This window comes from Asterias amurensis, chromosome 19, assembly GCF_032118995.1.
Source record: "Asterias amurensis chromosome 19, ASM3211899v1".
NCBI lineage: Eukaryota > Metazoa > Echinodermata > Asteroidea > Forcipulatida > Asteriidae > Asterias > Asterias amurensis.
This window is the reverse complement of record NC_092666.1, coordinates 1,273,001-1,286,670: the sequence shown is the minus strand read 5'-3', so window position 1 is coordinate 1,286,670 and position 13,670 is coordinate 1,273,001. Positions and strand designations below refer to the sequence as shown.

Here is a 13,670-nt window from a genome sequence, read left to right as displayed (position 1 = left end):
ATACTATTGCCCTTTTCGAAACCACAGCCGGCTCCAGATTCGGCTCAGGCTAGCTTGGCCCTGCAGTTCTTTTGACGATTGCACCTGCTGCGCGTATACGTGCCCGGGTTCAGACGAGAGGACGGAGCCTGAGGGTACAGCAGGGTGCAATACGCTGCTAAAAAGTGTCTGAATCATTTGCATTGTTGTTTTCATACTTTTTTTTTAAAGCTGAAAACAAGTGTTTGAGGTCTCATCAAGGCCGGCCGTGAGGCCGAATTCGGACGGCCATGGGCTCGGCCTTGGTCTCCCCACAATGACCCCGGTCTTGACCTTGGCCTTGGCACGTTGTGGACTCAAACACTAAGCCGAGGCCGCCAGTTTTGACTATTCCGCAAATCACAACAAATTTACTGAATAAGTGGACCTGAGATTTCGCAGACAGAAATTTGGCAGACTTTACAAGCGCCAAAGACGCAACTCACGTGCCCAGTCGGGACCCATACGATTACAGTTGAAACTTCCTATTTTACCAGGCAACTCATTTATAACGAACATTTTTAGCAAATCAGGCAAGTGAAGTTTTCCTTGTGACCATTTCCCATGTAAAATTATATTCAAATCTTGCGTGCACATCCCCACCCCATATCTTACCAATACCCGTTAAAACGTCATATTAATATACTTTTTATTAGTTGATACTTTGTTCCCTTGTTGGTCTTAGCTCAAGCCGGTGCTTATAACTCATATCTCGGTTTATTTTTACAGATATAATATAAAATAAGGCTGAACAGCGCCCTCTATGTGTGGATCGACTCACAACATTGGCATACCTTTTTTTGTGGAAGGAAAGTGTTGCATAACAGGTGTGAGACGTATGACTTACTGCACTCTTCCACAAGCAATTAAGCCCATTTAATATTAACTAAAAGTGAATAAAGTTTTCTTACCCTAGACGGAGACTGCCGAGAGAGGGCCAACAAGATGGCAGCAACTCCAACTCCATTTTTACAGCTGAAGTTTGTCGTTTGAGATTTGCTACATAAACATGAATGTTTTTCTAAGTAGAGCAATATGCTGTTTGGTTCTCTTATTCCCAGTCGACAAACACTAATGAAAACAAACTTCATGTTGACCTAAGTGGTGGCTACGGATATAGGCTGTGATATGCTGGTTCGTGCCCTTCCTCCATCATGGTTTGTGATAGAACTATCCAATTGTACAAAATTGGCATACGAGTGCTCTTTTATTTCAGGTAACAGCAGTTGACGTAGTCTCCTATTATTATGCAGGCATGCATGTAACAACGCGGTCATGCTTGGATACATTGGTTTAATTATGGCGCCATGACGTGACCAATGCAGCGAGCTGAGAGTTTGTTGTTATGTTATACGTCTTTCATTTGATTAAAACCAAATATTAATTGTTCTATTTGCGAACGCTTAAAATCAGCAAACATTGCTCTTTTCGGATTTGATCCTAAGGCTTGTAATTGAAGATGATAATGCCACTTGTTCTTGTTTGTTGATAACAAAATGAATGTCTGAACAAAACGTAGTCGGCAGGATTCGAACCTGCGCAGGGAGACCCCAATAGATTTCTAGTCTATCGCGACTACTTGTTTCAATTCGCTACTTGCATTATGTGTAGACTATTGTGTAGTTTTGACTGTTTTTTTTTAACAAAGCAAGGCGAAAACGTAGTCGGCAGGATTCGAACCTGCGCGGGGAAACCCCAATGGATTATCTACTTGCAATAGACTGTAGACTATTTTGTAGCTTATTTTGTAGCTTTTACTGCAATGCTTATGAAACAAATAAAGGCAAAAACGTAGTCGGCAGGATTCGAACCTGCGCGGGGAAACCCCAATGGATTTCTAGTCTATCGCCTTAACCACTCGGCCACGACTACCTGTGGCGAATTATCTACTTGCAATAGACTGTAGACTATTTTGTAGCTTATTTTGTAGCTTTTACTGCAATGCTTATGAAACAAATAAAGGCAAAAACGTAGTCGGCAGGATTCGAACCTGCGCGGGGAGACCCCAATAGATTTCTAGTCTATCGCCTTAACCGCTCGGCCACGACTACTTGTTTCAATTAATATCTACTTGCAGTATTTATGGACTATTTTTTTAAGCTTTTACTGCAAATCTTTTGAAACAAAGTAAGGCAAAACGTAGTCGGCAGGATTCGAACCTGCGCGGGGAGACCCCAATAGATTTCTAGTCTATCGCCTTAACCGCTCGGCCACGACTACTGCCGTACAATGCACCCTTTCCAGGTTGCAATATTTCTGTAAACTCCAAACCAATTGCATGAAATATTTTTTGGGGAATATAATTAAAAAAGACGTAGTCGGCAGGGTTCGAACCTGCGCGGGGAGACCCCAACAGATTTCAAGTCTGTCGCCTTAACCACTCGGCCACGACTACACGTGAACTACAGTAGAACGAAAATTAATTTGACTCTCATAATACAACTATTTTAAGACTTTAATGAAGAGAGATGAAATGGAACACATACTCAACAGTTTATTTTAAAGCATTTTTAATTTTTTGATATTTGCAACAAAAAATGAGGAACTACAACAATTAACTTCCGTTAACAAGGCGAAATCCATAATGTTATACTTTCCTTATTGTTCGGGTAATAAACTAGAATGTCTCAATGTTTTAGCAGACTTTTCCTGCAGGGTAAACTCTATTTCATGTCGACGCTGTGAACAATTTTAAGTCGACACTCCGAACATGCAGCCAAGTCGACAATCTGAACGTAATAAATTCTTAAAGCACTTTCGGTAAACAGTATTGTCCAAAGGCCCACACTTGGTGTATCACAACTTATGTATAAAATAACAAACCTGTGAAATAGGCTCAATCGGTCATCCGAATCGGGAGAAAATAACGGGAAAACCCACACTTAATTGTTTCCACATGTTTCGCCATGTCATGACATGTGTTTAAAACAAATCCGTAATTCTCGATATCGAGAATTCATAATTGTTTTAATGTTTTCTCAAAAAAGAAAAGCATTTCATGGAATATTATTTCAAGAGAAGTCTTTCACCACTACTTTCCGTAAACCCTGTAAGTTTTTTGTAAATCTGTGAACTTTTATATGTTTTTTTCTGTTCCGAAAGTGTATAATGGCTTTAACAGTTTGGAGTCGTTGAAGTTTGACACATTGCATGGTGCTGATAATTACAAGTACAACTATAGGCCTATAAGTTAATTTGCCAGTAACCAAGTTACTTGCTGGTATACAACCACAACTATTTGCGGGTACAAACAAAGAACTTGCCAGTATTATCAAGTTAAATTGCGAGTTAAAACCAAGAACTTTCAAGCAATATTATTGTACAACAGTAAACATTAAACATGCGATTTTACAAGCAAGAAAACTAGAGCCAACTCTCTTCTCAGAACATCACCGTTTTTAGTTGAACGCGTATTACAGTTATTTTATAGTTTTAAGTCATTCGAAACAAGTAATCTAATTAAAATATCAATTCTGTTCTAATCTCCAAACGTCCAAGAAGAGTTTTTCGTTATTTAAATGGAACCGCAATAGTCCAACATGAAGAAAAAAAACATCGCAACTTTGCTATAATTTTGAAATATATAAAACATTACTTAACATATTACTGATTATGATTTTTTTTCTCCATTCGTCAGTGTGAGAAGAATCGGAAAGTTACTTTGATTCGTTTCCTAACTCCACGTAGGAATGCCATCCTACGTTTTAACCAACATTATTAATTTTAGCAGTTTTTTATATATAAATAACTACTACTTGACTTAGCCCTTAAAGGCCCTGGACCCTATTGGTTATTACTCAAAATAATTTTCGTACCTCTGTTTAAATGAAGTGCTCTTTCACTACTGGTTTTTTATCGAAATCTTCCAGGGGTTCGAGAGCTGGATTTAGATCTTCTTGATTTTGTCCAGCAGGTTCTGGTGCATCCTTGACCTTTCCCATCTCTTTCTTTTGAGCTTCCGGTTGTCCTCGTCTCGTTGGTTTTGGTGGGGGAGTTGGACAGGCGCCCTCTTGTGGATCTTTAAGGTCAGGTTTGTTTGAGGCATATTTTTTGACAGCATTTGTCGCGTCATCGTCTTGTGGATCTTGAAGGCTAGGTTTGTTTGCGGCCTCTTTGTCAGCATTGGTAGCACCGCCCTCTTGTGGATCTTCGAGGCCAGGTTTGTTTCCCGAAAGTTTGTCAACATTGGTCGCACCACCCTCTTTATCATGCGGGTCTTTGATGCTAGGTTTGTCTTTGGCAATTTTATCATCATTGGCCGCACCTCCTTCTGGTGGATCTTCGAGGCCAGGTTTGCTTTCGGCAGGTTTGTCAACCTTGGTTGCATCGGCCTCTTGATCTTTCGGGTCTCCAAAGATTGGTTTGTTCTCAGCAAGTTTGTCAGTATTTGCCGAACCGCCCTCTTGTGAATCTTTGTAGCCAGGTTTGTTTCCAGCAAGTTCGTCAACATTGGTCTCATCACCTTTGGAAGCTTCAACCCCGGTAACGACTGGGTTAACGTCTGGACCTAGGTAGACGTCTCCAACATCGTTTTCGTCTTCAGTTGTCTGGGATACTACGTCTGGTATGGAGGGCTCAAGATTTACAACGGCTGTAGTGGGGACTACCGTTCCGGATGCTTGCATCTGTATGCCCCGGGTGTCTGATTGCGCCACAACGCTGTACGTATGCTGTCGAGACCATGGTGACCATCGTTTCTAAGATTCGAGATCACAATATGAAAATTACTGTTAATAAAGGAAACCGCTAAATACGTTATATGCTGTATATTCAAGCAAAATAAATTGGTTCAAGGCACAATGACCGCCTTAGCTACGGGAGAAAATAGAACCCGTTCTGCAAAAAACTTCAACCACAGTTCGGCCGCACAAGGTCCACACACTACAACTAAGTCATTGGACCACAATCTCCCTCTAACATACATTTTCTTAAAAGTAACGATAAGAATAAATATGAATAGTAGACTTGCGGGTACAACCATGTGTAAAAAAAAAATTTCCTGAAGACGAGCAGAGGATACTGTTCGAAACGTCGAGACCAAACCGACTCTTTTCAGAGCCAACACTCCCTCATAAGAGACTTTTCACATGGTTACTCGCAAGTCTACTATTCATATTTATATTTATAGTTACTCTTTTATCCACACCACGCAAAGCTCAATTTAGACGTTTTCTTGGAAAGACAACATCCTACTTTTTAGATGCCGTCATCCCGTGATGAAATAATTTATTTTGAAGCCGACATTCTACTTCCAAGAAGTTGGCATCCTGAGATAAAATATCTCAGGATGACATCATCGTTCGTTTATGATGACATCATCTTTCAGTAAATTATCTCAGGTTCTTTACAAAGGGCCACTTTCATAGAGATGCTTACGCTTATTTTGTACTTACTGTATCAATTTTCAATTTCATAGCGATGCTAACCCTAAGCACACGATAAGGCATGCTAACCTTACGGTGCTAACTGTATGAAAATGAATGACGTAACAATGTAAATCCATGTAGAAAAGGTATTACAGCCGGCCGCCTAATTCTCATGCGATCCTGTGCGAAGCAGCGCTATGAAATTGGGACTTCAAATTGGATAGCTAATGCTCATCCCGAGTGCTCGAAATAGATTCCCAGTTTGTAAAAATTTAAACGCGTTAGAAAACATAGTCATAAAACAACAACCAGGAAATGGACCAAAAGAACGTAGTCGGCAGGATTCGAACCTGCGCGGGGAGACCCCAATAGATTTCTAGTCTATCGCCTTAACCGCTCGGCCACGACTACTTGTTTCACATATCTACTTGCAGAATTTATGGACTATTTTGGGGGGGACTTGTTTGTTTGTTATTGTTTTGACTGGCTCCTTACCGGTTTTCTCTTGTAGATCATCACACTGCAAGCGATAACTGCAAAGCATGTGAAGACCACGAAGACCAGTCCAAGGGATATTCCTACAGTCCGGAAACGCCCATCTGTATAGTACAAATATATCTATATAATAATAGAGATGCATTTTTAAGTAAACGTTGGTAACAAATATAGGCCCTTTTCGAAACCACGGTTTCGGCTTTGGATTCGGCTTCAAGCTCCATCCTCGCTTCAAGCTCCATGAAGCACTGAGCGCCTACGCAAAACACCCGCAATTGTCAAAACAACCGCGGGGCCAGGCTAGCCTGATCCAAATCCAGAGCCGAAGCCGTGGTTTCTAAAAGGCCCCTAGTTTACACTAACTCTGAACCGGATACCACACTAACAAGATACCTGACTTTAAAGGTACCCTGACAACCACTGTATGGAACAACAGCAGAACCTTAATATTTTTGCATGTAAAGTTCTGTCGTCTGCTGTTTTTTTTTTGTGTTGTTTTAAATGTGTTTTTCAGGGACAAAATAAGTAAACCTATAGGTATGCTACCAGATTTTACCCCAAAGTGCTGCTCACCCCTTGAGCCCTTTTGAAATCTGGACTGATAGCCAAAACATTGATTGAAAGAATTAATCCTGGACGCATTTTTAACGAGGCAGAGTATTGGGTTATAGAAGCCGAGGCATGGTACCTGATGGCCAGACAAATACACCATAAACAGGAACAAGAACGAACTGACAGAACGGTTGAACAATGACATAAGTTAGGTTTAAAAAAAGGGTTGAAGACAACGTCAGCTGTAAATAGCAAACAGGGGACATTTGCTGACTTTAAAACCATACAAAAGGAGGTTAGTAGTAGCTACGATCCCGGTCAAAATGCTTGGGCCACCAATTCGCAAAATGACTATAAACACCAGCTTCCCCGCTCAATGTTGATGGTAGCGAAGACCGCGCAATGAGAGCCAACAATGAAAGGGGGCATGGGGTCGTGGTGCGGGGCCACGATATATGGCCAGGATTGTGTGGTTTGGGTTAGGGCTAATTACATTTAAAAAAAAAACAAAAAAAAACGTAGCTTCCGTTGCAACCATAATTACTTCATCAGACACAGCAAGAGGTTTTTGTATAAGTGTTTTTAAACGTGCCATAGACATCTTGTATAATGAAGACATTTCATTGGCTGAGAGTTTTGTGCGGTGCATACAACAAACGTGCACGTGACCTAAGAGATGGCAGCCATTCGCGGATTGATTTCGGGCGGTGTGCTCAATGATGCTCAAGAACACGTAGGATCACTGTTCACATATCTTCCACCCAAACGATGATGATGTGGCGCCATTTTGTACAGTGTTGTTCTCGACTGATCCCTGATGAAAGATGGTGTGTGATCTTGTTCCGAGTGTATTGTTCTCGGGTCGTGTTGTCATCGGCGTGAGAACATCGATCTTGGGCTAAGAGCACACCGCCCGAACTCGGCCAAGGGATCTACTGAAGGTGCAAGCGGTTATTAAAGCCCGGTGCATTCCTCCTGCAAATGCGAACTTTGACGTCACAGCCCTGTTTTCACTGCGAATGCTCCGCAAGAGTTGAAAACAGTTCAACTGTTGCAAGTTATTTGTGACGTCAAAAGTCGTATCGCATTCGCATGAAGTATATAAACCTGGCTTTATGGACACGGTGTTCAAATGACTTGGAAGGCCATACTAGCGGGCTCATTTAGTTTCCATAAACCCACCTATTTGATGATGTTTCATTTTACACTGTTAAGAAAGATATTAATAATACATTCACAATCAGTTTATATTGTTTCTATATTTCAGATCAATATTTATTAATCATAATAGTTATTTACAAATTATTAATAAAATTTGAAGACCAAAATCAAGCATCATAATATTTAAAATACAAAAATGGTTTCGTTTCCTGTAATGTGTTTATTGTAAACAAAATGACAAGGATAATTTGTGCGAGTTATATAAAAAATATCGAATGCATATTTATCGTGCATTGTCCCAGAAAATAGTATTGTCTAGTAAAAAGGAATAGTTCATACATTTCATCTAGTGATAATATTCTGCGACAATACATCAACTTGAATTCAATATTTGGTATATTTTGCTCGTTATTACCAATCGTGTGTAGTACATGTGACTAGCATAAAACTCTGCTTTGTGTGGTTTATTACACGTCACATGGGTGAAAGCACTGATCTCTACTGCCAGTATAAAAGAGATCATTGGGGAGAGTCATTAGTAATAAGAACGTCTTAGGATAACAAATTTAGAAGGTATGTTGAAGTTTTGTCATTTCCAACTGTTGGTAAACCTCTGAGTTTTAGATGTCACCGAGCTTTAGTAACAGTGTCCTCAGCAATAGAGAAGTAGATCAAAGAGCAGATTTTTTATATTTTTTTTTACAACAACAATTACGGTTATTACATTTTTTTTTCTCTAAAAATAGTCTGAATTCAGATGAAAGTCTGACATTTCTCGTCCCTAACGTCGCATGAGCACATAGGCTTCGATTATGACGTGTACAGAATAGTTTTTAAACAGTTATTTACCTACAAACACACTTATCAGAATAAAATATATATACTTTCTGGAAATCAAAATCAGTAGCCATCTTTGTCTGATGACCTGTCTCCGTAAGTTCATCTACGCATGTGTACTCCTGATTTATACGGGTACCCGACTATCTGCAATTCTCCTACATTACGTAACTAAAACATTTCTATTCCATTCCCACCCCACAAATACACAGAAGTGTTGAGAAAATCTCAGTCTAGTCTACAAACACGGCTATCATTTTGGCAAAAAAGGTTGTTTAGTGCATAATATACAAATCAGCGTCTGGTGAATAAAAACAACTCCTCCAACTAGTTAAAAAAAAAAGACTGTTAATATTCCTTGGTTGTATGACTCAATTGAAAGTCACAGGGTGCTAGACTAAAACCGAAGGTCGGTTTGACTAGAAACTAAAGGTTAACCGATTCCTGTCAAACAAACAATTTTGTATGTCGTTTTGTCCAACTTTCCGAATGAGATATCTTAGAACGCTAGGTGGCAGTATGAAACTCGCTTGTGGACGCCATTTTGAAACTCGCATGATGAACGCATGCCGTAACGTGATCCATGTTTTAAGGCAAGTTCTAATGTCCCCAGTGTGGGATAAGAAATTTCTTATCTTATGTTTTGACGCAAACTTTCAAAAGAAACAAACAGTGAATAAAAAAACATTGTGGGTATAAACAACCTTCGGAAACAAAGAAAACTTTGTTGATGCACAAAAATTCATTCTTATTTCAAATGTAGTTGCACTGTGTGTAATAAAGTTAGTTGTTTACGTAGTTCTGAGAAAGCACACTTTATCGAGACCGTGGTCTGCCGCCATCACCTAGAGTCTCCAACTCGAAACTTCTCGCTGGAACCTCCACATGATGCATTTACCTAAACTTATAACATTCTTTCCGAACTAAGCTGTGTTTCTATAATAAAAAAAATCCTAAGCAAATCTTACGACAAACATAGCAATTGCAAAGTAACAAAAGATAATAAACAACAAGATGTAACAAAAGTATTCTATCTTGTACAATTTGTGATTGGTATCCTGCTCATTTCTGGCAAGCAGAAATGGGCCCTGCTCCCAAGTGTAAAACTTCTGCTTTAAGCCACACCCACTTCACACAAACTGACCTTAATGATTACCAAAACCCCATAAAATCACTTTAAGATTTGGGTCTCAGAATTCATAACTTCATTAACCTACCTTTATGAAAAAAAAACTGTATATACTAAGCGCCTTGAGTACCTTGTTTGTACATATAGTTAGTGCGCTATATAAAGCTATGGTTATTATTATAAAACGATGGCACTTTTGGGTTGGGGTGAACTCTCCGCACTTTTATAGTGTTTACAATATAAAGGTAAAGGCAGCCTAATACTTCACGGAGGCAGGGTTTTCTTCAAAAATCTAAACCTGAAACATCCTTACTTGTCTTCTCTATGGTTCTTGGCTAGTATAGTGATTAAATTCAATTTTATGGGAGTTCTTGGCTTCACAACCAGAATTAATCAATGAAATGAAATGGTAGTAACTATCCTAATTAAAAACAGACACTCATTAAGTGACCGATTGGCATCATGCCAGGGAAGGTCAAATAGTGTGCTTTTCTAAATTTCCCGGAACAGAAAAACACTTGCAAGAAGTGTAAGATACTTATATCTTTTTAAAAATGAAAACTCGCCAGTATAGTTGAAACATCCCTTAAGGCCACGGCCCAAATACATAGCGCTGCTTAACAGTAAGCAAATTTTCAATCTTACTGTAGCAGAAAAATTTGCTAAGATGCAAGGGTACTCATAGGTTAGCAGAAAAATTAGGCAGCCATATCGTGGTTCACCATGAATTTGCATTGTGACATCATATATTTTCGTGCAGTGAGCACCGGAAGGTTAGCATGCCTATTCATGTGTTTATGGTTAGCAGCGCTATGAAATGGAAAGTGTACAGCAAGCTCAAAAATTCAGCTGTTAAAGCAGCTTTATAAGATTAGGCCCTGTTTGCACGCTGTGATAGCTAAGTCGTATTTCAAGCAGTTTTTGCAGTTGAGGTGTTGTTGTTTGAACTTTAGACTTCCGAGTTGAATTTCGGTCTGGTCCTGGCGTGTGCAGCCGAGGCGTCCGCTGCCTCTTGTTCCATTCCCCAATTCTCGGCTGGTTGATTCTCCTTCACCTGAGTTCTGGAATGAAAAACAGAAGTCAATTAAATGTATTTTTTTTTTCTTATTTAATTTTTTTAATGTTTTTATTCATTTATTTATTTTGCATTCTCTTCTTTTTTCCCCCTCTTTTGTTTGATTTTGTGTGTGGGTAAGTAGGTATACACATTTAAACCGAGAACTTCTAATAAAAAAAAGGACAATAGGGTCTACGGTTCGGGAAAGGTCCACAGTTGGAAAACGTGTACAAAACCAATGGGAGCTATTGCCAAAAAAAGGTTATCAACAAAATAGGGACAATAGGAGGTCCAGGGTTGCAGGCGTATACAAGCTGGGGTGTGGGTGTATGGGTGCCTTCAAGCCTTAGGCGTGAACCAAAGAGGGTCACACTAAATAGAGACTTGAAAAAAAGCAGTTTTTTCGGTCAGTAACATTATTAGAACTGGAAATTTTTATGTTGGCAAACAAATCCGTTTTGCTGTCAAAGTGATCTGTTTAGGGTCAAACTGATCCATTTGAAGTCAAAGTGATCTGTTTTGGGGTCAAAATTATCTGATTAAGGTCAAACATGCCTAATTGGGGTTCTTGCTGAATTAGGGTAGAGTTGAAATGGTTAATGTAAATTAATATTTGGATGGCCCTTTCAGGCCACCATTCTTTTTTATATTTAATGGCTTATATTTCATAAAACAACATTAAACAAATGTACACTATGAATTTCACTGGTACAAGACATAAAATGTCTTTAAAAGTAGCTTAAAGGACATACACACAACTTGTAAGAAGCAAGAATTGTAAACAATCAAAACAACAAAGACATGTTGTCAAACAAGACTTACCCTGATTGGCCGAGATCTTTCACTCCCTCTTTCCTACGGAACAAGATGTAGCCGACACCGATCACCACGAGGGCTATGATAATGAACAGCGCCACCACAATTCCGGCCACGGCACCACCCGTCAAACCGGCCACTGGAAAATAACGGATAACAAAAAGGCAACACCATAGAAGTTACTTGGAAGGACTACATCATGAGTGGTGCTAGTCTAAATAGAATTTTGGTTGGGTGTATCATTTCCCGAACATGACTGGGCAACAGAGGGCGCTGTAATGACTAGGCAACAGAGGGCAATGTAATTCTAATAAGTGGAGTGCAAAAAGTTGATTGGGGCTGGAAATGCTTCGTCATCGTTTATAGATATGTCTGCCCCAAATCAAAATGTACATTTTCATTTGACTAAAAATATTGGCAATAAAAAAAATTAACAAACACAAAACATTGTCGGCTGTTTGTCAACTCTGGTTGAGAAGTCAAGGACCCTTAGAAAAGCGAACTTAATCACTGCACTACTAACCAAGAACCCCATGGAGAAGACAAGGAAGGAATGTTCTGATTTGGAAGTGGGAGGAAAACCCAGGAGAATTAATTTCAGAGAAAAACCCATGCTGTCAGTTAGGGACTGAAAACCCATTCAATGTAGTGCTCTTAAAGGAACACGTTGCCTTGGATCGGACGAGTTGGTCTATAAAAAGTGTTCGAAAACGTTTGTTATGAAATGCATATGGTTAGAAAGATATTTTAAAAGTAGAATATAATGATCCACACAAGTATCACACAAAATTGCACGGTTTTCTTTTTACGTCGCGAACTATAACGGTCGACCATAATGGCCGACCGTTTTATTGGACGAGGTAAAAAGAAAACCACGCAATTTCGTGGCATATTTGTGTAGGTAATTGTATTCTACTTTTACAACATCTTTCTAACCATATGCATTTTATAACAAACGGTAACAAAACGCTTTTCAAAGACCAACTCGACCAATCCAAGGCAACGTGTTCCTTTAATGGGATTCGAACCGGGGTCTTAGAGGTGAAAGGCGAGGAAGTCCAAACAATGGGAGAAAAAATTAAAAAGTCATTGTTTTATTGGTTTACCAAATAAGTGATTCACAATGCAGTACGTTTGCCGCAGACAATTTGCAAGGATTAGCTCATTGCCTATGTGCATGATCAGGAACATACTTGCAGTGGGCTCAAATTTCCATCTTTTTGTTATTGGACAACCTCCATCTTTGAAATAAAAACAAATTTTGGTCTCTACACTTGGTGGCGCTTTATAATTTGGTTGTAAATTGCTTTTCTGAACACAAAATGGAAATGTCCATCTGTAATTTGTGCATGACAATTCCTCCATCGTTGTAACATCAAATTGTGAAATAATTTGTTTAAATAGCTTTTGGGCTAAACTCTTGGTGGCGCTCTATATTATTGTGATTTTGTCAATGTTAGGCCCTGGTTCAACCCCGTGTTGCCAAGTCTGTGTTGCCAAGCCTTAACAATTATGACAAGGGTTTTCTTATGTAGTCCAGCATAAAGTGTAACCCTTAGAGAGCCCATAATGTAAAACCTGATTTATTTTAAAACAAATTTCCTGAAAGAGGTTTGTTCTTTTACAGTTACGGGGTGTTGCCTTTCTGTTAACCATAAAGAGATAAAGAGGCCCTAAGTTGGTAAGGACCATTCATCCACTAGTACTCATATTGCTCAACAAACATCAACTGGTTCCCAGACAATATCAAGCTTTTTAACACACCTCTTGCTTGTTCTGTATTTTGGTTGGCAGAAGCACGGTCACGTGGGATGAACTAATAAAGTCTAGTGATCGCGCACGCATTTTTTGCGGGAATAGTGCCCGAATGGGCACTCATCTTTTAATTTTTGACTGGTTACAGCGCATCTCTGTACATGACCCATGAACAGAAACTAAAAAACTTCCTTTTTTTCTGAATCTCTTTTCTTATTTCACATTTAAGACTGAGGTGTGTTATTAAAACATATGGGCTCGCATAATTTCGGTAAACAGGGAACATGTAGTCGCCTTGGGCCTGTGAGTGACCAGATCATCTTAAGGGGCCATTTTTCCCTCGGTCTTCTGGTCACTCAAAGTCCCTCGGGGGAATAGACATACACTATTTAGCCCATTGCCAATCAATACGTGAATTACAATAGTTGACAAAATGGTCTTTGTGTGAAGTTGGCCTAGATTGAAACATAAAACATACACTTGT

General features: G+C 39.4%; 1 protein-coding gene and 5 non-coding genes across 8 annotated transcripts in view; all 6 read right to left on the bottom strand.

Moving 5' to 3' along the window:
• Window positions 1–1,808: 1,808 nt before the first annotated feature.
• Window positions 1,809–1,890, bottom strand: Trnas-aga (transfer RNA serine (anticodon AGA)). Its single transcript has one exon. It is a non-coding gene; the product is annotated as a tRNA-Ser (tRNA).
• A 97-nt stretch (window positions 1,891–1,987) lies between these two features.
• On the bottom strand, window positions 1,988–2,069 carry Trnas-aga (transfer RNA serine (anticodon AGA)). The gene has a single exon. It is a non-coding gene; the product is annotated as a tRNA-Ser (tRNA).
• An 87-nt stretch (window positions 2,070–2,156) lies between these two features.
• Window positions 2,157–2,238, bottom strand: Trnas-aga (transfer RNA serine (anticodon AGA)). Its single transcript has one exon. It is a non-coding gene; the product is annotated as a tRNA-Ser (tRNA).
• A 93-nt stretch (window positions 2,239–2,331) lies between these two features.
• Window positions 2,332–2,413, bottom strand: Trnas-uga (transfer RNA serine (anticodon UGA)). Its single transcript has one exon. It is a non-coding gene; the product is annotated as a tRNA-Ser (tRNA).
• Window positions 2,414–2,528: 115 nt separating this feature from the next.
• LOC139951362 (sushi domain-containing protein 2-like) overlaps window positions 2,529–13,670 on the bottom strand; it is a 33,049-nt gene continuing 21,907 nt past the window's right edge. For 2 of the 3 annotated variants that reach the window (XM_071950222.1, XM_071950223.1), the window contains exons 19-20: window positions 5,880–5,983; window positions 2,529–4,715 (exon numbers count right to left, since the gene is read on the bottom strand). In XM_071950222.1, the coding sequence (XP_071806323.1) occupies window positions 3,840–4,715; window positions 5,880–5,983 (980 nt within the window). In that variant the 3' untranslated portion in view covers window positions 2,529–3,839. Of the gene's footprint in view, window positions 4,716–5,879; window positions 5,984–8,296; window positions 10,620–11,437; window positions 11,571–13,670 lie in introns of those variants that run through there. The other variant, XM_071950224.1, reaches the window with a different exon arrangement.
• On the bottom strand, window positions 5,714–5,795 carry Trnas-aga (transfer RNA serine (anticodon AGA)). Its single transcript has one exon. It is a non-coding gene; the product is annotated as a tRNA-Ser (tRNA).